This window comes from Vidua macroura, chromosome 2 (genome assembly GCF_024509145.1).
Source record: "Vidua macroura isolate BioBank_ID:100142 chromosome 2, ASM2450914v1, whole genome shotgun sequence".
NCBI classification, from domain to species: domain Eukaryota; kingdom Metazoa; phylum Chordata; class Aves; order Passeriformes; family Viduidae; genus Vidua; species Vidua macroura.
In genome coordinates this window covers 50,637,751-50,658,120 of record NC_071572.1, presented here as the reverse complement: position 1 = coordinate 50,658,120, position 20,370 = coordinate 50,637,751, and the positions used below count along the sequence as shown (strand labels likewise).

General features: G+C 40.6%; 1 protein-coding gene across 2 annotated transcripts in view; it reads right to left on the bottom strand.

The window, feature by feature from the left end:
• Positions 1-11,407: 11,407 nt before the first annotated feature.
• KLF12 (KLF transcription factor 12) overlaps positions 11,408-20,370 on the bottom strand; it is a 231,349-nt gene continuing 222,386 nt past the window's right edge. For both annotated transcript variants that reach the window (XM_053971027.1, XM_053971028.1), the window contains one exon: positions 11,408-17,912. In XM_053971027.1, the coding sequence (XP_053827002.1) occupies positions 17,731-17,912 (182 nt within the window). In that variant the 3' untranslated portion in view covers positions 11,408-17,730. The remainder of the gene's footprint in view (positions 17,913-20,370) is intronic.

The window sequence follows — 20,370 nt, the reverse complement described above, 5'->3', positions numbered from 1 at the left end:
CATGACTTCAGAAGCCGTACCTTTGAACAGAAGCCAAAATATTTATCTTCTGCGTATAAAATGCACTTTATATCATCTTGGCAATGAATATGTTTGTGCATCACATCAAGCAGTGCTTGGCTTCCCTATGGCACATGGTGCAGTTTTATTAATAGTATTGATTTTAATCTAATTTACCTGAAAGTTTTCAAACTTCCTGCTTCTGTATGGTATCTGAAACACTACCCTACAGGTCAATCCAGATCATACCTGTTTGAAGCACTCCACATGAATTTCCACCCAAATTCTATCTCTTCCAAGAGTGCTGGGTCCTGTCAGTGTTTCGCCTTTGTTCTTTTATGGCAAAGCATTGATATGACATTTGTAAATGTTGCCAGATGAGTCGGTGGCCTGGGTTTGGTACATAATTCAGAATTTCAGTTTTTCAAGCCCTCTGAAGCAGCAGCCACTATTGGAGCCAGAGTTTAATGTTGTTAGTGTATTAATTCATGTCAGTGGTTGAGTAAATTTTTTTTTAACCACATTTCATAGAAAATCTCCTACCACCAGCAATTGATCAAATATGACAAGCTCCCACTTGGCTAATGACTGTGATATGGGCTACTTAACTCCTGTATTTCTTCCCAGAATGGAAACTATGGCTTCTGGTGAAATAAAGGAGCTTCTGTTTCTCTGCCACTGTCAGAAATGGAAATTCAGAGCAATATTTTCATCAGCTTGAAATGCCAGATCAGATTAAAATCCTCGTGCCAAGGGGAAGGCATTTGCTTTGAGCTGCAGTTCTTAATGCTCCTCAGCCCACCACTTTGTAAGAGCATCTCAACCTTCCTATTCCTCCTCTCACTGGAGCAGTGCTAAAGTGTAAAATCATCAAGCGAGCCTGAGATCTTCTGGCTGATACAGGACTGCCAGGCTAAGAGGGTTATTTTAAGGAGGGAAGCACACTGGTGGAGATGTAAACTGGAACTCATGGGGCCCACGAATCCTACCCACCCATTTATGATTCCCATAAATTTTCCCATAAATTGGATTTTGCAGCCTCTCTGATGGGGAGAGTGAATGGGATGAGCTGCCCAGGGAGCAGGGCCTTTAAACCACTGCCTTAACCTTGGACATCCTAAAGTTTGTGATAACTGAGGTGGGCTCAGGTAACAGAGAACACCATTGCCTGCAGCTTGAGGAAGACATCTATCCTGCTTGGACATGTTCTTGTTACTAAACCTTCTCTGCACTTCACACATATGGAGAGCCTGGTATGAAGTGTGTTGTTGTCATAATGAAATCACTGGGAATCAGATGAAGAAATGTGTGTTTGAGCATTTAAAGCTAGACTTGTAGACCACAAAACAGACTTCACAAGTAGAGGTCAAGGTGGCACCAATTAAGACAAGATTATATTTAATGGAAAGTCACCTGGATTGAATTAAGTGTATTTTGGACCTAGCAGGCTGGAATCAGGATAAACAAACTTCTCCAGAATTCCTAGGTGACCTTACAATAATTATGACCAAATCTGAGTTTCAAGTCTTCAGAGCCCCGAAATTATCTTTTATATAAGAACACATATTGCTACTCGGGAGGTCTGTTTGTTGTGATGAACAGAGCATAAAATAAATCCCTCACACACAATACTGCAGGTGGAGGCTGCAAAGCAGTTTCTGTGATCAGTAGAGCTAATGGGCCTCCAGTGTAAAACACATTTTTGTAACTCTCTTTCTTCAGACCTTTTTTTGTCAGAAACACAGTGCCAAAAGAGCTTAATGGCTTTGTTTTCCAGTCCATAAACTGCTGATATGTCACTGGTGTTACAGTTAAGCATACACAATAAACCCACCAGAGTTCAAGCTCATGCTACAGTCAAGCACTGGGGCCACCACCTTTGCTTTTTTCCTTTGCTTTTTTCCTTTGCTTTTTTCCTTTTCTCTTTTTTTTTAAGTTTATTACTGCTGCATGTTTAAAATATTATAATATACCTCTACATGGAAATACAGAATAAAAAAATTATACACACACTTCTCAGTTTTGTAGGTTCAACCTGTTGCATCTTTGCCCCTTATGCAGACAGTATGCCCAGAATAAGTATGGAAATCAGCCTTTAATTCCAGTTTGTTTGCCAGTCTTGGCCTGCACAGTCTACTTGCTCACATTAAGATGAATGCTGGTCAACAATTTTTCACCACAAGAGGGTTTCTTTTGAGAATGTGTTGGTTCACTGAGCTTCACTGATGCAGCCAAGGCATTTAAATGCCTGCTTAATGAGTCCATGCAGGTTTTCAAATCTCTAATGGTGTCAATTATTTGGACCTTATGTATCCCTGGCAGTTTCTTAGTGAATGCACATTCTTGTCAACTTTCACTATTTTCTCTTAGCAGTAAAAAAAAAAAAAAAAAAAAAAAAGGCAGATGCAAAGAGGTTTCCTGAAAGTTCACTAGAAATGTCTAAAAGTTTTGAGTTCACGCTGGACTAGAACATGATTTCAAATACAAAAACATTTCTTGTGGACCTAAAGTAATTTTATATATGCTTTTCAAGAATCAGCCAACTTCCAATCCCTCAGTAAACTTAAAACACCTGTCCTAAAGAAGTAAATGCCACTCTTGCTGTATTTGCTTCACTTAAAGCTGATTTTAACTTTTAAGCTCATGGCTCATGGTCTTACTGTGATTAGAGATACTGGTTTTATACTACAAAAAAGAATGGGAAGGCCTAGATTTTCAGGAGATACAAAATGCTTATTCTTTCTCTCTCCATTAAAATGGAGGTAAATCTGATGCAATTGATATTTTGAGTGTTTTTGTAGAAGTTTTTGAAGTGTGTGCTTCTATATTTGTTTAGTTTGAATCCTGGGGGTAAGGAACCATATTGCAAAAGAGGAGAAATACACCCAGCATCAGTAATTCTTACAAAGCTTGCAAGGACACTTCTAAACACCTTTATGTGGGGTGTGCAGAGAAAGGTGTAATGAAAGTATAAATGATTATGTTTGGCACAGTCTGATTCAGTGTTTTGTATCTTAGTGCTCCTGCCATGCTCTTTCCCCCAAACCATGACCCCCTAGGACCACTGTATAACCATACTTCACTCTCATCTCAGCCCCAGGGGTACTGATACTTTCTCTTGTCCTTTCATTCCTTTTCCTGACTTCACATCTCTCTTCAGCCTTAGTTCTTGATTCAAACCACAGGTGTCTGTCCACCTCTTCATACTGTAACTACTTGCCTTCTACCCCCTCCCCACCACCCCCTGCTAGGCAGGACTTAAAGATCACAACCTCAAATAGACCCAGCTGAATCTCTGTACCTGGCCTGCAGCAAGGTCAGAAAAACAATCTGCTTGGGATAAGAAGTGTGGTGTAACACTTGGCCACCCAGGTGGGAACCAGTGACTGGTGTTACCCAGTGGTGCTTTCTGTGGCTGAGAGAAAAGCAGTAATGTTTGCAGAAGGATACTGTGAAAGCCTGAATTCTGTATCCTGTGCTCCTTCCACATGTGAAAGAACCATCTCAGACTCCCAACTACTGTAGAGAAAATGTACTTGGTTTCACAGACGCATAGAGTAGTTCAGGTTGGAAAAGACCTTAAAGATCATCTAATTCCAAGCCCCCTGCCATGGGCAGAAATACCTTTCACTGGACCAGGTTGCTCAAAGCCCCATCCAACCTGTCCTTGGAACACTTACAGGGATGGAGCATCCACAGCTTCTCTGGGAAACCTGTTCCAGTACCTCGCCACCCTCACAGTAAAGAACTTCTTCCTAATATCTAAACTAAATCTACTCTGTTTCAGTTGAAAGCCATTACCCTTTGTCATATAACTTTGTAAAAAGTGCCTCCCCAGCTTTCTTGTAAGCCCTAAAGGTAGTGGAAGATTGCTATAGGATATCCCTGGAGCCTTCTCTTCTCCACCTATACAGGAGATATATTCCCTTATATATTTATCAGGCCATTCCTGACTCCTATAGCAAGGAGTCCACTGTGTCTTTGGTAAGTGGCAATCAATCTGCTGGATATCACCACCACTCCTGCAAGTTACAGCCAGTGAACTAACATTTGCTCACTATTTCTCTGAGATGAATTCAAGCATGAAATTGCTATCAATGCCATCCTTACTTCCTACCAAAATCCTTCCTGCTAGAATAGTCAAGGAAAATATTTTAAGCCCTGAAAGCTTCTTGAAGTTTATGGGTGCATGGCCATCCATGTGAATCAAACTAAAGCCAACAATCCCAAAGGGCCACATTAGTTTTCCCACAAAAACACATGAATGTAGCACTTCTGTCCCACACTTGGCAGGTTATTTATTTATTTTAATTTGCAGCAACCGTGACTGAGTTACATTCATCTTCCCAGATGTTGTTAGTGATGAAAGCTGAAGGAACAAGTCTTCTGATGTTGATGTACTGTGTGCCAAACCTCATCTTGAGCCCCTGGCTCCTGCTGTACTTTTCTTGTGTCTGTACTGCTGCCTTGTGATAAATGAAACTTGCAGAATCACACGTACTGTGGTACAGGAACAAGCATCTTGTCTGGGGAGTGGTCAGTGCTGGAGGCTAAAAACTTGGGCTGTGTGTACATCTGCGGAGGCTCATGTAATAACTCCAGTAAACTTATTATAACTAAAGCAAAGGTGTTGAAGCTTTGATTACAAATGTCAAACAAAATGGGAAACAAAGCAAGGCTGAGGAAGGAAAAAGGCCCCAGCCCTGTGTTCTCCTCCCCCCACCTCATCACAACAAGCAGCTTTTCTGTCTTTGTTTTATTAGCTCCAAAAGCCTTTGCAGTCTTGCCTTCTTGGCACACTTGTAAAGTCCTGGGAAGCTCAGAGTTTTCTCTCAGTTACACTGAAAACCACAGATGGTCTAAATGATCGTTTGTAAATACATGAATAATCGGAACCAAAAAAGCTCTGCAGAAACCCTCTACCAGCCTTTTCTAATTTTCTACAAAATGCCTCTGAAACAGATTGCATACTTCACCAGCAGACTGAAACAGCCATGTTACCAGTTTCGCAGATGGAGATCAATTTCGTCTCAGCTAATTCAGGGTTTTCAATTTCCATGAAGCTCCTTCCCACTGGAAGCAGTGAAGTACCAGACCCCTGTTTGCTGAATGAGAGATGGGCACCAAAGGAGCAGCTCTCATTTCCTGCTCACATCCCTTGACTACAGACCCATCCACCAGCCTGGATGTGAGACAAACCCCCCAGCACAACTGAGGCTAAACCTCTGCTTTCATGTCCCTGTTGTCCCCTGGGCTCTGTCTCTGTCCACACCTGGGTGCTGAGGTGATGGTGCGGTGTGCAGGACCCCAGGTTGTCCAGGTGACCTTGGACCCCTCTGTCATGGGGAAGGTCACACTGTCTCCTATGGGATGCTCTTTGCAGTCCAGGCTTGGGGTGAACACCTGCTGCCAGAGGGGAAGATGAGAACAGGCCAGGTCTGGGGGCATGTGGGGCTTCAGAGCATTCCTTAAAGCACCAGCTCAGGTGAGGCATAGAAGGAGTCTGATCATTCATCTCCTCCCTTGACCTTTTACAGAATCACAACATGGTTTAGGTTGGAAAGCACCTTAAAGATTATCTCATTCCAATTGCCTTGCCACGGGCAGGGGTACCTTCCACTAGGCCAAAGCCCCATCCAACATGGCCTGTGACATTTCTAGGGATGTGGCACCCATTTTAGCTCTAACAGCTCAAAGTAAAGGACTTTAAAACTGCTACTCAGATGTTGCATGCCTACGTGAACACCTGGCTCCTAAATATATTCCCAGTAGTGCTTCTGGTGCCCCAGCTACCTTTAGAAAGAGCTAGTCAGTGCACACCTACATACATGCATACAGTGCATGCATGCGTGCGTGTATAAATACACATATATATGTACTAAGCAGATACATGCATGTACTTGCATGCCTATACGTGCTAGCAGTCAGAACTCAGATGTCAGTATAGACAAAGCAGGTATTTAAGGATAAACGAGGAATTAAAGCAGCTTTATCTGCTGGATAAAGCAATAGCTAGGGAACAGTTGCATCCTGCTTCCCATATCAGCCAGCCCTCTCTTTCAGCAGCACATTTCCATGAGGCTGTGGACACAGGAGAGGAAGCAACTTCCCAGCCAATCCTCTGCTGTACAAACCTTGGCCATGAGCAGAGAGGCTCCCTGTCATCTTGCTGATGAAGGAATTTCACTGTCCCTCTCCCAAGTCTGCCAGCCCCTCAGAAATGGCGACATGCTGCTGAAATGGAATGGCACAGCAGGATGGCCATGATCATACTGGTGGGAAAGACTGAGATTTTTTCCCCCTCAAAATTAGACACAGTGTCTTAGCTAAGCTACCACAACTCTTATTTTATTAATGCTATTTGCAGTAGATTCTCTTCTACATACGTAACGTATTCAATGAATATATTTAACTGTACTTTTGCAGCCAGAGACTGCTAGATGGAGACAGAAAATCCTTTCCAGAGACGCAGGCTTCTGTGTTTGCATCCAGTCTCAGAGAGGGTGCTCAGCCACCAGTGCTGCTGCACCTGCTATGCCGCATGTGCCACATTTATGATCCAGTTGATCATGGGAGAGGGAGATTTAATAACTCCTTAAAAACTACATACCAGAGCCTCTTCAGGGCATTGCATTTTAAAGAAACACAGAGGAGAGCCCATAATAAATGTTACAAGGGGAAATACCTGTGACTGATAAGAAGCTAAGCGGATGACAAATCACAAAAGCCTCCAGAGAACTCCTCAGGAGAAGATAACCTTGAGACGTACCTGTATATAAAGATTAAACAGCAACCCGAGCTCAGCAGAGATTTATAGCGCTTTGCAAGTGTCTTGGTTTCACTGTTTGCTTTTGCAGTAGTTTCTGGACTTTACTGTTAGTTTCTGTCTGTTAATATTCTGCACAGGCCCAAAAATACAGGTGTAGAAAAGTCACCCCAGAAAAAACAAAGAATTTATTTGAAATATTTTACAAGGAGGTTTTATAGATCAATATCCCCAGCAAATGAGAAAGATAACCAGGAAAGGGCACAGTGCACCTGTGAGCAAGGTTGTGCAAAGATACAAAGGAAAACATAAAGGATAAAATGTATTGACATGTTTCAGCTTACTGGCTAAATCTGGTTATTCATTCCTTTGTAAGGGGCAGGTCTGGTTATTATGGGCTATATATTTTTGGTAAGACAAATATGTGAGGTAGTAAATGCCTTTGTGAGTACGCTTCAACAGGAAGGGTATGGCTACTGCTGCTCTGTGGGGCCTCTCACAGAAAACACCCATGGGTATAAAAACCATAGTCAGTTACAGACTGGGTCAAAACCTTAACCAGAGAGCCTGTTCTGCCTAATGGCCCAAGTGAGAGGGAGGGACTTCAAATGGTCAGGTGCTATTATGAATATCAGGAAACATTTTCTCAGTGTAAGGGTGGCTGACCCCTGGCACAGGTTGCCTAGCAAGGTTGTGGAGTCCTCATTTTTGCAGATTCTGAAAAGCCATCTGGACACCATCCTGGCAACTGGCCCTAGGTGTCCCTGTTTGAGCAGGGGGCTTGGACCACATGACCTCCAGAGGTCACTGCCAACTCCAAACATTCTGTGATTCTGGCATTTTTTGCTTAGCTACTGAGTCACTCCAGCTTCAGTTAAACGTCTTTGCCTCTTTGTCTATTTAAAGGGTTTAACTCTGCCAGGTTTGCTAGGATGTGAGGGTTGTTTAGGGACAGGTTTCCACAGTGTGCATGGCACACACTGCTGAAGAGACCAATTACAGCTGTGGCAGCCTGTACCACAGTGTTGGCTTCTCTTTGGAAAGGTCAAATACTTGGCGACCACCAACATGTTTTTCCCCTAGCATTGCCTTTTCAACTCCCAACCAAAATCTCATGCCACCAGCCCACAGGGCAGCAAGCAGATGTGTCAGACAGACCTCTCATATGGATGAGTTTCCCTGTTAGATGCTGGACCTGAGGACTTGCACTCTGAATCCATGGGTGAAAGTCTGCACAGCCAGAACTCCATCTGGCAGGCGGGCAATCTCCCTGGGTTCAAGGATGATGCCAATGTGACTTTTTTCTGCACGTAGAGAGGGAACTGTGCTTATCTGATCTACTAACTCTGTGTGCAAAGCTGAAGGTGGTTACCAGCAGCCACTCCTTGTCATGCTCACGGAGAGCCAGACGTGCCCCATACGATGTACTTAACGTGCCAACTTTTCATTCCAAGTGGACTGTTCAATAACAAAGGGGAAAAAAAGGGGGAGGGATCAGAGGACAATTGAGCAGTTGTTTGTGCAAGTGGAAGAAATAACTTTTCAGGAACAGAGCATGGGTCAGGGCAGAGGACAGTGTGGGCGTTCATTGAGGAGGTCAGACTAAACAGGCAGTGATGCATTTTATACTTATGTCACTCTTGGGAGAAAAAATGAAATTAAACACACACAGGACACTGAGGAAGAACAAACAACTTATTGTGTGGAAAGAAGTGCTTTGGAAGGGCCAATGCAACTATCTGATTTTTAAATTCATCACTGGTTTGAGAGATGGAAGATCTGTTATAGCACAGATTTGGTTGAGAAACATCTCTTCATAAGGCTCAAAGGTCTCCAAATCACTTTGTTTACTCGTTTCTCTGCCTGTAACCATGTAACACTGTGGCTTTTAGTAGATAAATGATCATATTGGTTAAAAATAAGCCAATGGGAATTCAGGGGAAGGGGAAAAATAATTTTAATGAGAAATTTCACCAATAAGGGTGCTGTGTGGCTCCAAGCCTCTGACTTTACACCCAGTTGTCCTAGACTGGCTCAAACATAAAGGAAGCTCTTTTATGGAAGGGCCAGACACAAGGGAGAAGCCCACCCAGGCCGCAGAGTGTCCCTAGGAGCAATTGCAAATACCAACTCTCTTCAACCAGGTATGAACTTGCAATTTCCAGTGTGCCACTACCCTCCTCCAGCAGCTGTTCCTTCACTTCAGGGGCACACAGTGAACAAATCTTCTCCTAGCTGCACATCAACTGCACCAGCCTCCCCACACACAGGGAAAGGAGAGGGGCAGAAGTAAAGAGTTCCCCTTTTAAAGTACTTGGGGAATTCAGATTATATAGTAATGCAAAATATTTTTATATCATCCTAGGACATTTTTGTTTATACTGCTCAGTGCTATTTTATTTGTTCCAGCTTTGCCACAGATGCACAAATTCTGTGAAAGGAGAAAGAATGTCTACTCTCTATGGTGGCTTTTAAAAAATCAGAAAAGCAAGTAAAATCCATTTCTTAAGCAAACATTCAATTAAAAAAATCACTATATGTTTATAGAAAACAAAGATTTAATTTTAAAAAGTTAGTATCTAGGTATTCCAGAAGGTTTGAGTCATCCACAGTAATAATTAGGGGGTTTGTTCCATACAAAATGCTTTATTTAACCTTCATGCCTCCATTCAGATAAGTGTACAAATGCATACATTTAAAGGTTTAAACTCTATTTCAATTCACAGCTCAATTCATAGGAAAGTTGAATACAGAAAAGCAATGCACCAACAAAATATGTCTGAGACACCATTTAAAACGATAACACTTGTTCATTTAAATCTTTGAGAATAGAGTGGAATAATCATCCTCTGACAATTTCATTAGGGGACTCCCTTTACATTATCATAGGGCAAAAATCACCTTTTTACAGTAAGAGGAAAAGAAGCTCTGAGTATATTTACAATACATACACTATACATAAATACAAGAACAACACTTACATAATATTAATAAACTTATAACATAGGCATTGCCTAAACACTACATAGTATATAAATGCAGAGGAAACTATTGGGAAATTAGATCTTCAGAAGTTTACTTTAAGTTTTGAAGAAAAGTAATTTTTGTATTTAAAAGCTTTTGAAAAGAAGGCAAAAGGAAATCTAAAAAAACTAATATGCTTGCCTGCTAGCACTGGTATTTTTATTCCTTTTAAATGTAGGAGCTCTATTGACACTACTATCTCTATGGGGTTACCGATAATGGCCCTCCCTTTCGCATCTTATCTAGGAAAAAGATTGAGGTGCTGTACATACTAATTCCATTGCTGTGAAGCTTCAGTCCCAAATGAATCGTTTGGTAAACTACGGGATGTTTTTGTATTTTTACACAGGAGGATCAAATGAACACTCGTTGGTAGATACAACAGTAATGACCTGATTCGAAGGAACAATTTGGGGCCAAATACAATCCCATCCTTAGGTTTTCATTCAAATAACACCATGGGAGAATTTGTTTCGTCCATAAGTAACTTGGCCAAGAATTATATTTTTCAGTATTGTTGTTTTTTCCTGAACACAGCTGAAAGAACTTTCTGATTTAAGGGTATTTTTGACCCCACATGTTGATAGCAGTGTCCAAATCTCTCTTTCCCTTGATGTGTATGAAATGCATGTGCCTGAGTGTGGGTTGAAGGTCTTAAGGCTGATGGTGCATGAAACTTAAGTAATTCATTACTATCTCTGTGTATATTCTACAAATGTGCAAATGGGAAATACAACTTTGTAAGAACAGACAGAAAGTCAAGTGAGCATATTGTGTGGGTGTTCAGTGAAGAACTTACATTACCAAGGAAGCCATGTATAGGACAATCAGGAAAGAAAGAAAACACACGGATTTTTTTAAGATGGAAATGTAGCAGTGAAAGAGTCTGAAACCAGAAATGACAACAACAATCTGAATCGTGAATAATGTTAGTTCAGCCATGAAGATTTGGCTCAAGCTGTCTTTCCAAAGCTCTTTTGTACCTAGAAAGGCAGGGAGAGGGAGAAAAGTGGTATCTGAACTTATTTGTGTATTTCATGGTTCATGCTTATGACAATCCATCAAAGCCATCGCCTGTGATCCCATATCAGAAACTGAATTACTGTTTTTCTACGCTGAGGTCACAGCACAGAGCAAGGTTTAGTGAGCCAATGTGTGAACCACCTCTTCTTTTGTAACTTTTGAAACTGAGAGCACCTTGGCTCACTGAAACTTCTGACTCTGAATTGGGAAAGATGTTGCAGTTCATTCATATGGACAATAGGATCTCAAGTAATTTTTTGTATTCTTATTTCTGTAATAGCTAAAATTCGTATGTTCAGTTTTGTTTCTCTGGAGGACTGAAAAACTCTCTATTGAAGTTACCACAAGGGTAATTATTTCATAATTCAGGCAGTGAGCATGAGGTTCTATAGAATAATGCAAAACAAACAAACAAAAAAAAAAACCCCAAAAAAACCCAAACAAAAAAAAAAAAAAACCCACCAACCCCCCCCAAAAAACAACAACAACAACAAAAAAAACAAAAAAAAAACCCCAAAACAAAACAAAACAAAACCCCCAAAAAACATTTTGATTTCTGATAAATTAATTTTTAAAAATAGAAGAAGCATGAGGACTGGCATTACACTGCTATTTTAAGAATCCATTAGCAGTAGTTAATATTTACAAAAACATTGAGGAAAAATAAGAGTGCAAGAGTCACAGCTGGCCATTTTCTGGTAAGATCAATTAGTCTACTGATGCAAATGTTTAGGCCACACAAAATAAAAATTTCCATACTTCGTCTTAGGAATATCAACTTCTTATTTGCTATTCAAAGAGTCTCTACACTGACAGACCCCAACTTTTCACTCATTTGTCCCCAAAAGAAAGAGAAGCGATTTATTTTGTCCACTCATGAAGTCAACCAAGATGATATTAAATCCTGTGAGCACTACATGATGAAGAGAAAGGAGACATAAGGTGAACTCTTGTGTTTCCAGAGTTTAATGCAGAGGATTTTTCAAGAGTCCCTATTCTATCATATTCCCTAAAAAAAAAAAGCTCCATTGGGCTTATTGCTGGTTTTGGATTACTTCACTAGAGAATACCCTGGATACATGGGCATATCCAACATAAATTGGGAAGAAATCCCCTAAAACACCGCTCTGACAACAACTTCCAATCACACCTACTGAGAATCGGTACAGCTACGAGTAATTTGTAAACTAAGATTTATTTTCTTCTTACAAATATATGACAGATGTTATCTGAGAAAATAACTAAAAACTCTTAACACAGTATCTCAACATGTGAACATACAAATGGCACTTTGTGTTTGTTTCTGTGCTGCATTATTGTTCTCCAAGTAAAATTTCATTTTCACCTTATTGTTAACAGAATCCCATTAAGTTATTGCTGTGTAAAAGTATAGGAACATCCCATCAATTCTAATTACAGGCACTTTCAGTTTCTGTTTCACCTCTAAAATAGATTTCAGGTTATCTCACTGAAGTGTATGTGTATTTTAAATGTCAGAACCGTCCTGCTACAATGGATATTCTTGACATGTTACTGCACCTAGAAGACTAAACTCCCCTGGAATCAGCAAAAAGCAGCTGCCTATTTCAGCTCTGCAACCTTTCATCAGGATGCACTGTAGTTGGGGAAATACAAGAAGAAATAAAATCATATGAGTGTTTGCCATTCCTGTATCTGTAGTTCATTGTAAAATGCCAGAAGGAAAAAAAGAAATCACAAACCGACAAACCTTTCATATGGTTTTCATTTTGTTTAAGTGTTTTTTTTTTCTTTATTTAGTCAAAGACATTGAGCATTGACTTATTTGACACGGAAGGACTCAATAAAACTTTGTTATATCACACACCATCTGCAAAACAGCAAAGAAGTGGCCACTCCATTTTGCAGAGAAAACACGCTCTGATAAAACAGAACAATTTACTTCTTGTGTTTTGTGTTTAAGCTTTGCAAGGCATTATCCTAACAGTCTTCCCAATGAAAACTGAAGGTAAGGATTGTTTAAAAATGTATTTCATTTCAGCTATTTAACACCCCATGTAAAACTGTGAGTTTGAAAATACTTTTCCATTATCACACGTATCACATTTTAACTGTTACAAGTATAGTAAAATACTTTGAAGTTACTTTGATTTCTAAAGATGCAGTATCCTTACAGTTACATTTTTATGCCAAAAGTTACATTTTTATGCCTTTCTTTTATTGTGAAGAATTTAAGCCTTTTCAATGTTCCAGTGGGCATGACTTCATAAGCATACATTACGTAGCAACTGCTACGCTATAGCAAAACTGTGAAAATACAACGATTTCTTTGTGCAATTCTCCAGTCACGTATCACAGGCAAAGCCATAACACTATAATATGAGCTCGTTTCTTAAGGTAGTATTTTCTGTAACAGTGTTTACTTAAAATTCTTCCTTTTCTGACCTTTTTTGGTTTTTTTCCCCTGTAAATTTTAATTACAAATAAACTTGTTTATTACCTGCATATGGGTAGAGACATATGGAAGTGCTGGGGTTCATATGCATGAGTGTAAGGATGAGCATGTGGGAGTAGCATGGATTTACTGAATGATCTTAGGACTTGACTGCTGTGGAAGACACAGTTTCACACAATGACCTTTCCAAACTCAAATTCAAACTAAAAAGTAAGTGGGATATTGTTAGTCACACCTACCCTGATTTTGAGGTACCCACTTTCAATAAAGGGGAAAGATTTTTTTTTACATTAAACAGCATTTATTACCAGAATTTAAATTTATAAATGGTAACTAGAATACATTTTCAATGTGGCTAATGGAAAACGAGATTTATGATCACTGTTACTCTCATTATTAAAGGGCAGAATGGCTGTACAGCTATTTGTCCATGCTCTGCACTGTAAGTTTACCCAAACATGAACATCACTGATGTAATTTTCAACACTGTTAATTTTGTTATACATTACTCCAGCAAATAATCATATATACAAGTCAGTCTTAATCTATTTAATTAATTATGTAAGCATGAGAGAGAATAAGGAATACTGCATCTTCATCCCCAAGTAAAAATTGCTGTTGCAATGAGCCAATTTTACAGTGCTGAATATAAGGGGTGCTCAAAAAATAATAACACAATTAAACATTTTAAAAGTTTAGTATCAAAGCTGTTTGCTCATTACATTTTCCTAAAATGCTGGCTCCTGAGGTTTCCTGACAAATCCATTTAGAACTTTTGAAAATATATGAAATCTGACACTTCATGGCATAATTTCCCTCTCAAGCTGTAACATGCAATGCCACGGCATGATGGACTGAAATCTCTTGCCTTTCTGAAGGAATGGGACACTGTATGTTTGTGTATCCCAACTGCTCAATTAAGATGGGCCTACTGCATCGTGTCAGGATGAGATCTGGTATTTCTGCATGCTACACATGATGTAAGCCTTCGCCACAGCCAGGAAATGTCACAGACCTGTGGTGGGGTACCAGGATTTTTGAAGAAACTACCTCGGAGCAATTGCCCGTTGTCTTTGCACAAGCACAGAAACTTGGCAGGTCTGAACCACAGCCAATAAAGGCAAAGACACACTGAGGATCTGGGGGACATCAGCTCCACATTCAAACACCCCCATCCTTCCAAGTAACTTCTCTTAAAATACTTCTGAAGGGGACAAAACCCAAAAAACAACCCTGTGGAGTAACTGGGATCAAAGCCTGAAGGTGATGGTATGAATGTGAACTTCATCAAGAAAAATACTGTGTATTTGAAACCCAGCAGTGGACTACTGCTGGTTGTGTAATTCGTCTACAGGTAACAGCAGCATGAGAAGCCCTTGCACATGTGCTGGAAAGGCTGAGGATGTACCTCCTGCCTGTGAAGTAACAAAATGTAGCACACACTCCTTTACCTTTTGGCTTCATTCTCCTACCATTTGCCACACTCTGTGCCTCTGTCCCTTGGCATTACTGCTGCTTTAACCCTCTATCACTTTGGGGTTCTTTGAATAAAACCAGACCCTCTTTCTGTTGCAGTGCTTCCAATTCACAACAGTAACAGGCAACCAGCTGAAAAAACAGGGATTCACAGAGACCAACATCAGCCTTGGGAGATGAGCCTCTCCAGGGTCTGTTATACATACGCTCTTCCACAGGGCATTTCAAAGCTGAACACTAAAATTAAAGGCCTTTCCGTTTCTCTTGTAGTTTCTCTGTCTTCATTGACAACAGGGGAAGCCTAAAGAGGAACACTGATCTCTCCCTGTTGCACCCTGCAACTGATGTTTGAGAGTAACGTCACATCCTCCTCTACCCTAACAGAATGCTCAGTAGGAGTTTCTGCTCAAGCAAACTTAATTTTCTATGAGAGGGGAAAAAAAAAAAACAACACAACAAAACAAACCACAGATCCCAAAAGGAATTCTGTATGCCATTGGTTCTTCAACTGAATTACTGCTATTCAAATAATTAGTTGGTAAAATATTCTTGGGCAAGAAAAGAATTTTATCAATGGAGTTCTACCTGACCTGACTTCTTTCTCTAAATGCCAACAATGACAGATGCATTTAAGGGGATGATATTGAAGTACACAAAAACCAGACCTCAGACATAATCCATGAAGCACCTCACATACAATACTTTGACAACCAGCTTTTAAAATCAACAGTAGTAATGCTGCTCATAAAGACACAGTTCTGCTGTCCTGCAATGCCTCATGGTCTATCCAGAAGCCCTGCCCTGTCCCTGATTTGGAGATGGATTCTAGAATGTTGTCAAATGTGGTGGAAGTAGATCACTAACATGGTCAATGGGAGTTGATAGAGGCATTTTTCCCACAACAGCTGTGAATAATTTGTGTTGAGTTTCTCTGCTCACCACTTGGCAGTGAGTGGGAAGCCTGAATTTCTTCTAAGTTCTTTCAGAGAGCTGATAAACTATCCGTACTGGGGAACATTAAGGATATTTAAAGACAATCAAACTCTGGAGTCTTGTGAATGCTGTTATAAACTATAATCCCAGTCATATTAATCCTCAATTAACTGTAATTGCTTTTGTATCTGTATGGGTACTCTGTGTTGTTTTTTCTTAAAGATTACTTTGATTCCAGAATCCCCCCAACATTACTACATTTACTACAGGAATCTGATATTAACTGAGATAGTCAAACATTTAAAAACAAGTGGCATCACAAATTTAATCTGGAATTACTGCAACAAAATATTAATAATTAAATGCATTGCAAAAGACCTTATGTTTACATCTTTCATTTCTAAGCTATGAAAATCTCAACACTTAGAAAATATTGCCAAGCCTCCCCTTTGTCAAATTTAGCTGAATAGGCAGATCCTTCTGAGGAAAGAAAACAGAAAAACACTATTCTGTTTGCATGAATAACTAATGACTAAGAGTTTCTCTCTTTCCTACATAATTCAATTAATAGAAATTGGTTTGCAATTACAGGGCTGTATGGGAATGATCAAGAATTTCCTTTTATTTAATCTGAAAAGGCTTGGATTGAAAATCCAAGCAGAGGCAGCCACTGGTACCCTACAGAGGTCCATTTATACTATACCGCTGGCAAAATTTGGTTATTCCCTAACTCCCAGGGAGAAATCTAATGTCTTGCAGAGCACAACTGCATGTTTCTCTGTCCTACTTACAGTTCATCCACTACCTCCTCAACAATCAACTCTTTCCTTTATCTTCCCTGCTTTCCACAAGTATTATGTTAAAGGAAATAGAAGTACTTAATTGTGGTGCCTAGCAGGTCAGTGAAACCAGCAAAAAGATTAATTTAAATCCTACATGCTGTTTCTGCATACCCCCCACTTCTGTTGGTGTGGAGTAAATTATTGTCTCAAGAGCCATTTTATTCATTATTGCTTTTTCTCTGCAAGAGATGCAGCCGTTTCTTCTCTGTTTTGTTTTGATGATACATTCAAATCCATCTCATGAATGGCTATACCACTAACCTTGGTACCAGCAAGTACAAGATCTGACTATTTCCCTGGATTCAAATAATGGTTGTGGGAAAGAGGATACCTGCATGAAAGAAAACAGCACACTGAGAATAGGATAGGAGTTTTTAGGTGGGCTCTTTCTATACAAATCAGAAAATGAATCTAATTAATTCCATGGTAAAACAGATACTTAATATGGTATTTCAGCAGAGGTGTTACTGCCCTTTGCTTATTTTACAGACTTCAACAATGACAACAACGAAAGAAAAGAAGGAAAAAAACCATAAAAGAAAAAAGTTAAATGGCTGGTGTCCTCTAGGGCATAATGACAAGTTGTGGTATGATATTAAAATTCCACCATCATTATTGCAAAAGTCTGATCATGCAAACCTCCAGCTCTGGCAGCGGGACCTCTCCAGCAGAATCTTCTTGCCTACTCACACGCAGCTTGTCTGTAGCACAGCTCCAGTGCAGTGCTGATACCGGCCAGATGGTATAGAAAACGAGGGAAAAGATGGCATAATACAGATCTAGCGGTCTTGCTCTCATCATCATCATCACCATCATCATCATCACTATCAACAGTTCGTGGTATCTATACTCCAACCAGCAGTGATTTTTCAGGAACAAAATGTCTGGCAGCTGAGAAAACATACAAGCTATAAACATTTTTTGTCAAAGGATGCAGCATGTAAAATAATGCCCATTCCTGTAGCATCTCGGCTGCTATTTCCCAGGTGATTGTGATGACACTTTCAGGGGGTAGCCATGCTGAGGGGCAGACAGGGTTAACTTCAGATGGCGAGGAGAAGAGTGGCACTTCTTTTCCTGCTTTTTTTTGAATTTCTGTTATTATTTTTTGTTACAGATATCAGGGAAAGCCCTGCCTGTTAACACTGTAGAGGGAGATTCAGCCCTGCTGAATTCACTGTGGGTAGTTAAGAGACCCAGCTCTTAAACTCAGCTGGAACAGGTAGCATTTCTCAAACCAGCATGTGCCTGCGGCGGTGGAGCGCCAGGTGATCCGAGCGGGAGAAACTGCGGTCACAGTCTGCACACTTGAATGGCTTCACTCCTGTGTGCTTGCGGTAATGCCTCGTCAGTTCATCAGATCGAGCAAACTTCCAGGTGCAGCCTTCCCAGGTACATTTGTAGGGTTTTTCTCCTGGGAGAAACAAAAGAAAGAGAGGAAGGGGGAAAAACAGGTTGTGACTTTCCCCTTGTTGCTATTAATCCCCACAATCCCCTCTGCATGCTTCCCATGAACAAGCACTGCCTAGGGGTTGCTTTAGGCCAAATTACATAATTATGAGGTACTGGATCTGCTGAATATAAGGAAGAGAGCCTTGAGATTTATCAATCCCGTGGCATTAACATGACTAAGAAAATCAACAGTATTAAGGCAATAATATAGATCCTACCTTGCAGGGGTGATGCGAGGATTAACATCAGGACAGAGGGCTGTGTAATTATTCTCATCATTACCATACAAGTTTGCAACCCTCATCTTGTCAGGCTACACTTTCTCCCCAAATGACCAGATTACCTGATATTTCTGCAATTTACCATGGGCTGACACAGACTTCCCATTATTCTATGATGCTTATGAAGGTTTCTGATTATTTGTGTAAACAGCATTCTGAGACATTTCTTAGTAAGCTGGCAAAAATCAACTACAATTTCCCAATGAAACATAAAAATTCAGTCTGCAAAACCTCCTCTTTATTTACTGCATTTACTTTCAGTAAAAATAATTTTGTGTAAGATGTTATTAGGAATGGTGTACAATTTTTAAATGTACTTAGCCATGGGACTTGCACAACACTGTTCATAAATACCCATTTACTTTAGTGAGCTCAGACTTGGGCTAATGTAGATTTTTTGAAAACCCCACCATCTTGCTTTATATTTAAGGGTAAGAATGATGTCGTATCATGTCAGAGGAGAAGACTAATACAGCCAAACTGGATTTTGTGCTTGCATAAAGCACAAACTGTTTAGAATCCCATTTTGGCTATGTTTTTAGGCTATACTTCTTTGTGACTTCTACCACTCACCTTCAGTGTCTATAGAAATGCTCTTGGCAGTTACCTCGATCCCATAGTTCAGCATAAACCAAAACTGAGGAAAGGAAACTGTGTGAGGTCCGTATTTATCTTCCTTTTGTGTGTCTAAAATTTTACTTCCCCTCTGACCAGCTAATCACAACCTAGACAACAAAAGTGCATCTCTGCAACAACTGCTTCCTTTGTTAGGCACAATCATTCTTCAGTTAGTTATTATCTCATATGAATCATGAGCAGCTTGCAAGCTCATGAACCAGTGACGCAACACTTGCCTTTTCATAGGCAGAAGCTCCCTCCTTGTGTCTCATCAAAAGTCAATAAATGCTTTGCAGAGAGCCCTTGATTTCAAAAGAAAATTCCCAAGTAAGAGTATCATCACAAAGTTCAAACAGCCCTGAAAAATCCAGCTGAAATGGCCTCTGTAAGGAAACCGAGTGCTGTACAGACATCAGCATGACACGTCAGCAAGGTTGTCAGCAACATTTGAGCTCCTTGGATTGGTACCTTCTGTGCACCATCTGGGCTGTGCTGCAGTTTTGATGTCAGAAGGGGGTGGGAAACAGTTGCTGTGAGGAGAACCCAGCAATCAGGGCTCTGACCACAACCCGTAGTTGCACCAGCAGCAGCTCAGCCTAGATAATTTTGTACTCTCCAACCAAGCACAGAATACCAAATATTGCTCATTGCCACTGGGTGGCCACAGTGTTGGGCATCTCAAATCCACCAGCTCCTGTGAGCTGGACAGGCAGGCACAAGCTACATGGCAGATGGTGGGATGCACTCTCTTGCCAATGACACAGTGCTACAAAATGCGCTCAAATTCGCCACCAAACTGTCTTACATAGATATTCTTGCCACAAACAGTTGGTGCAGAGCACTGTACAAATATAGCAGTACCCCCGTCCAAATTGGCAGGTTGATTCCAACGCTCCTGTCGCACCACATCGTTTTCCAAGCGCAGCGCTTGTCCTGCCCACCCCTCAACACACTTTTAAACTCTCTTGTTCACTAGATACTACCTCAGTTGGCTTCTTTGACCACACTTTCGGACAATGATATTTCTTAGGCTCTGGATTATTATTTACAAGCGTCTGAAATTTTAAACATCTTCAGGGATGGAGACTCAACTACTTCACTGGACAACCAGGGTGAGGAATTTTTTCCCAATATCCCATCTAAACCTACCTTGGTAGGTTCGTGTAACTGGAGGCCATTTCCTTTTGTCCTGTCACTTATTATCTGGGAGAAGAGACACACCTTGCAACAACTTCCTTTCAGGTATTTGTAGAAAGCAGAAATGTTGCCCCAATCCTTTCTTTCTGCAGGCTGAGAAACCCCACTTCTCTCAGCCATTCCTCATAAGACTTCTGCCCACACCCTTCACTAGCTCCACTGTCCTTCTCTGGACACACTCCAGCAGCTCAATGTCCTTTTAGTCAGAAGGACAAAATTCAACTCAGGATTCAAGGTGTGGACTCACCAGCACCAAGTGCAGGGGCACAATCACTGCGCTGGCCCTGCTGGACACACCCTTGCTCTTACAGGCCAGGATGCCAT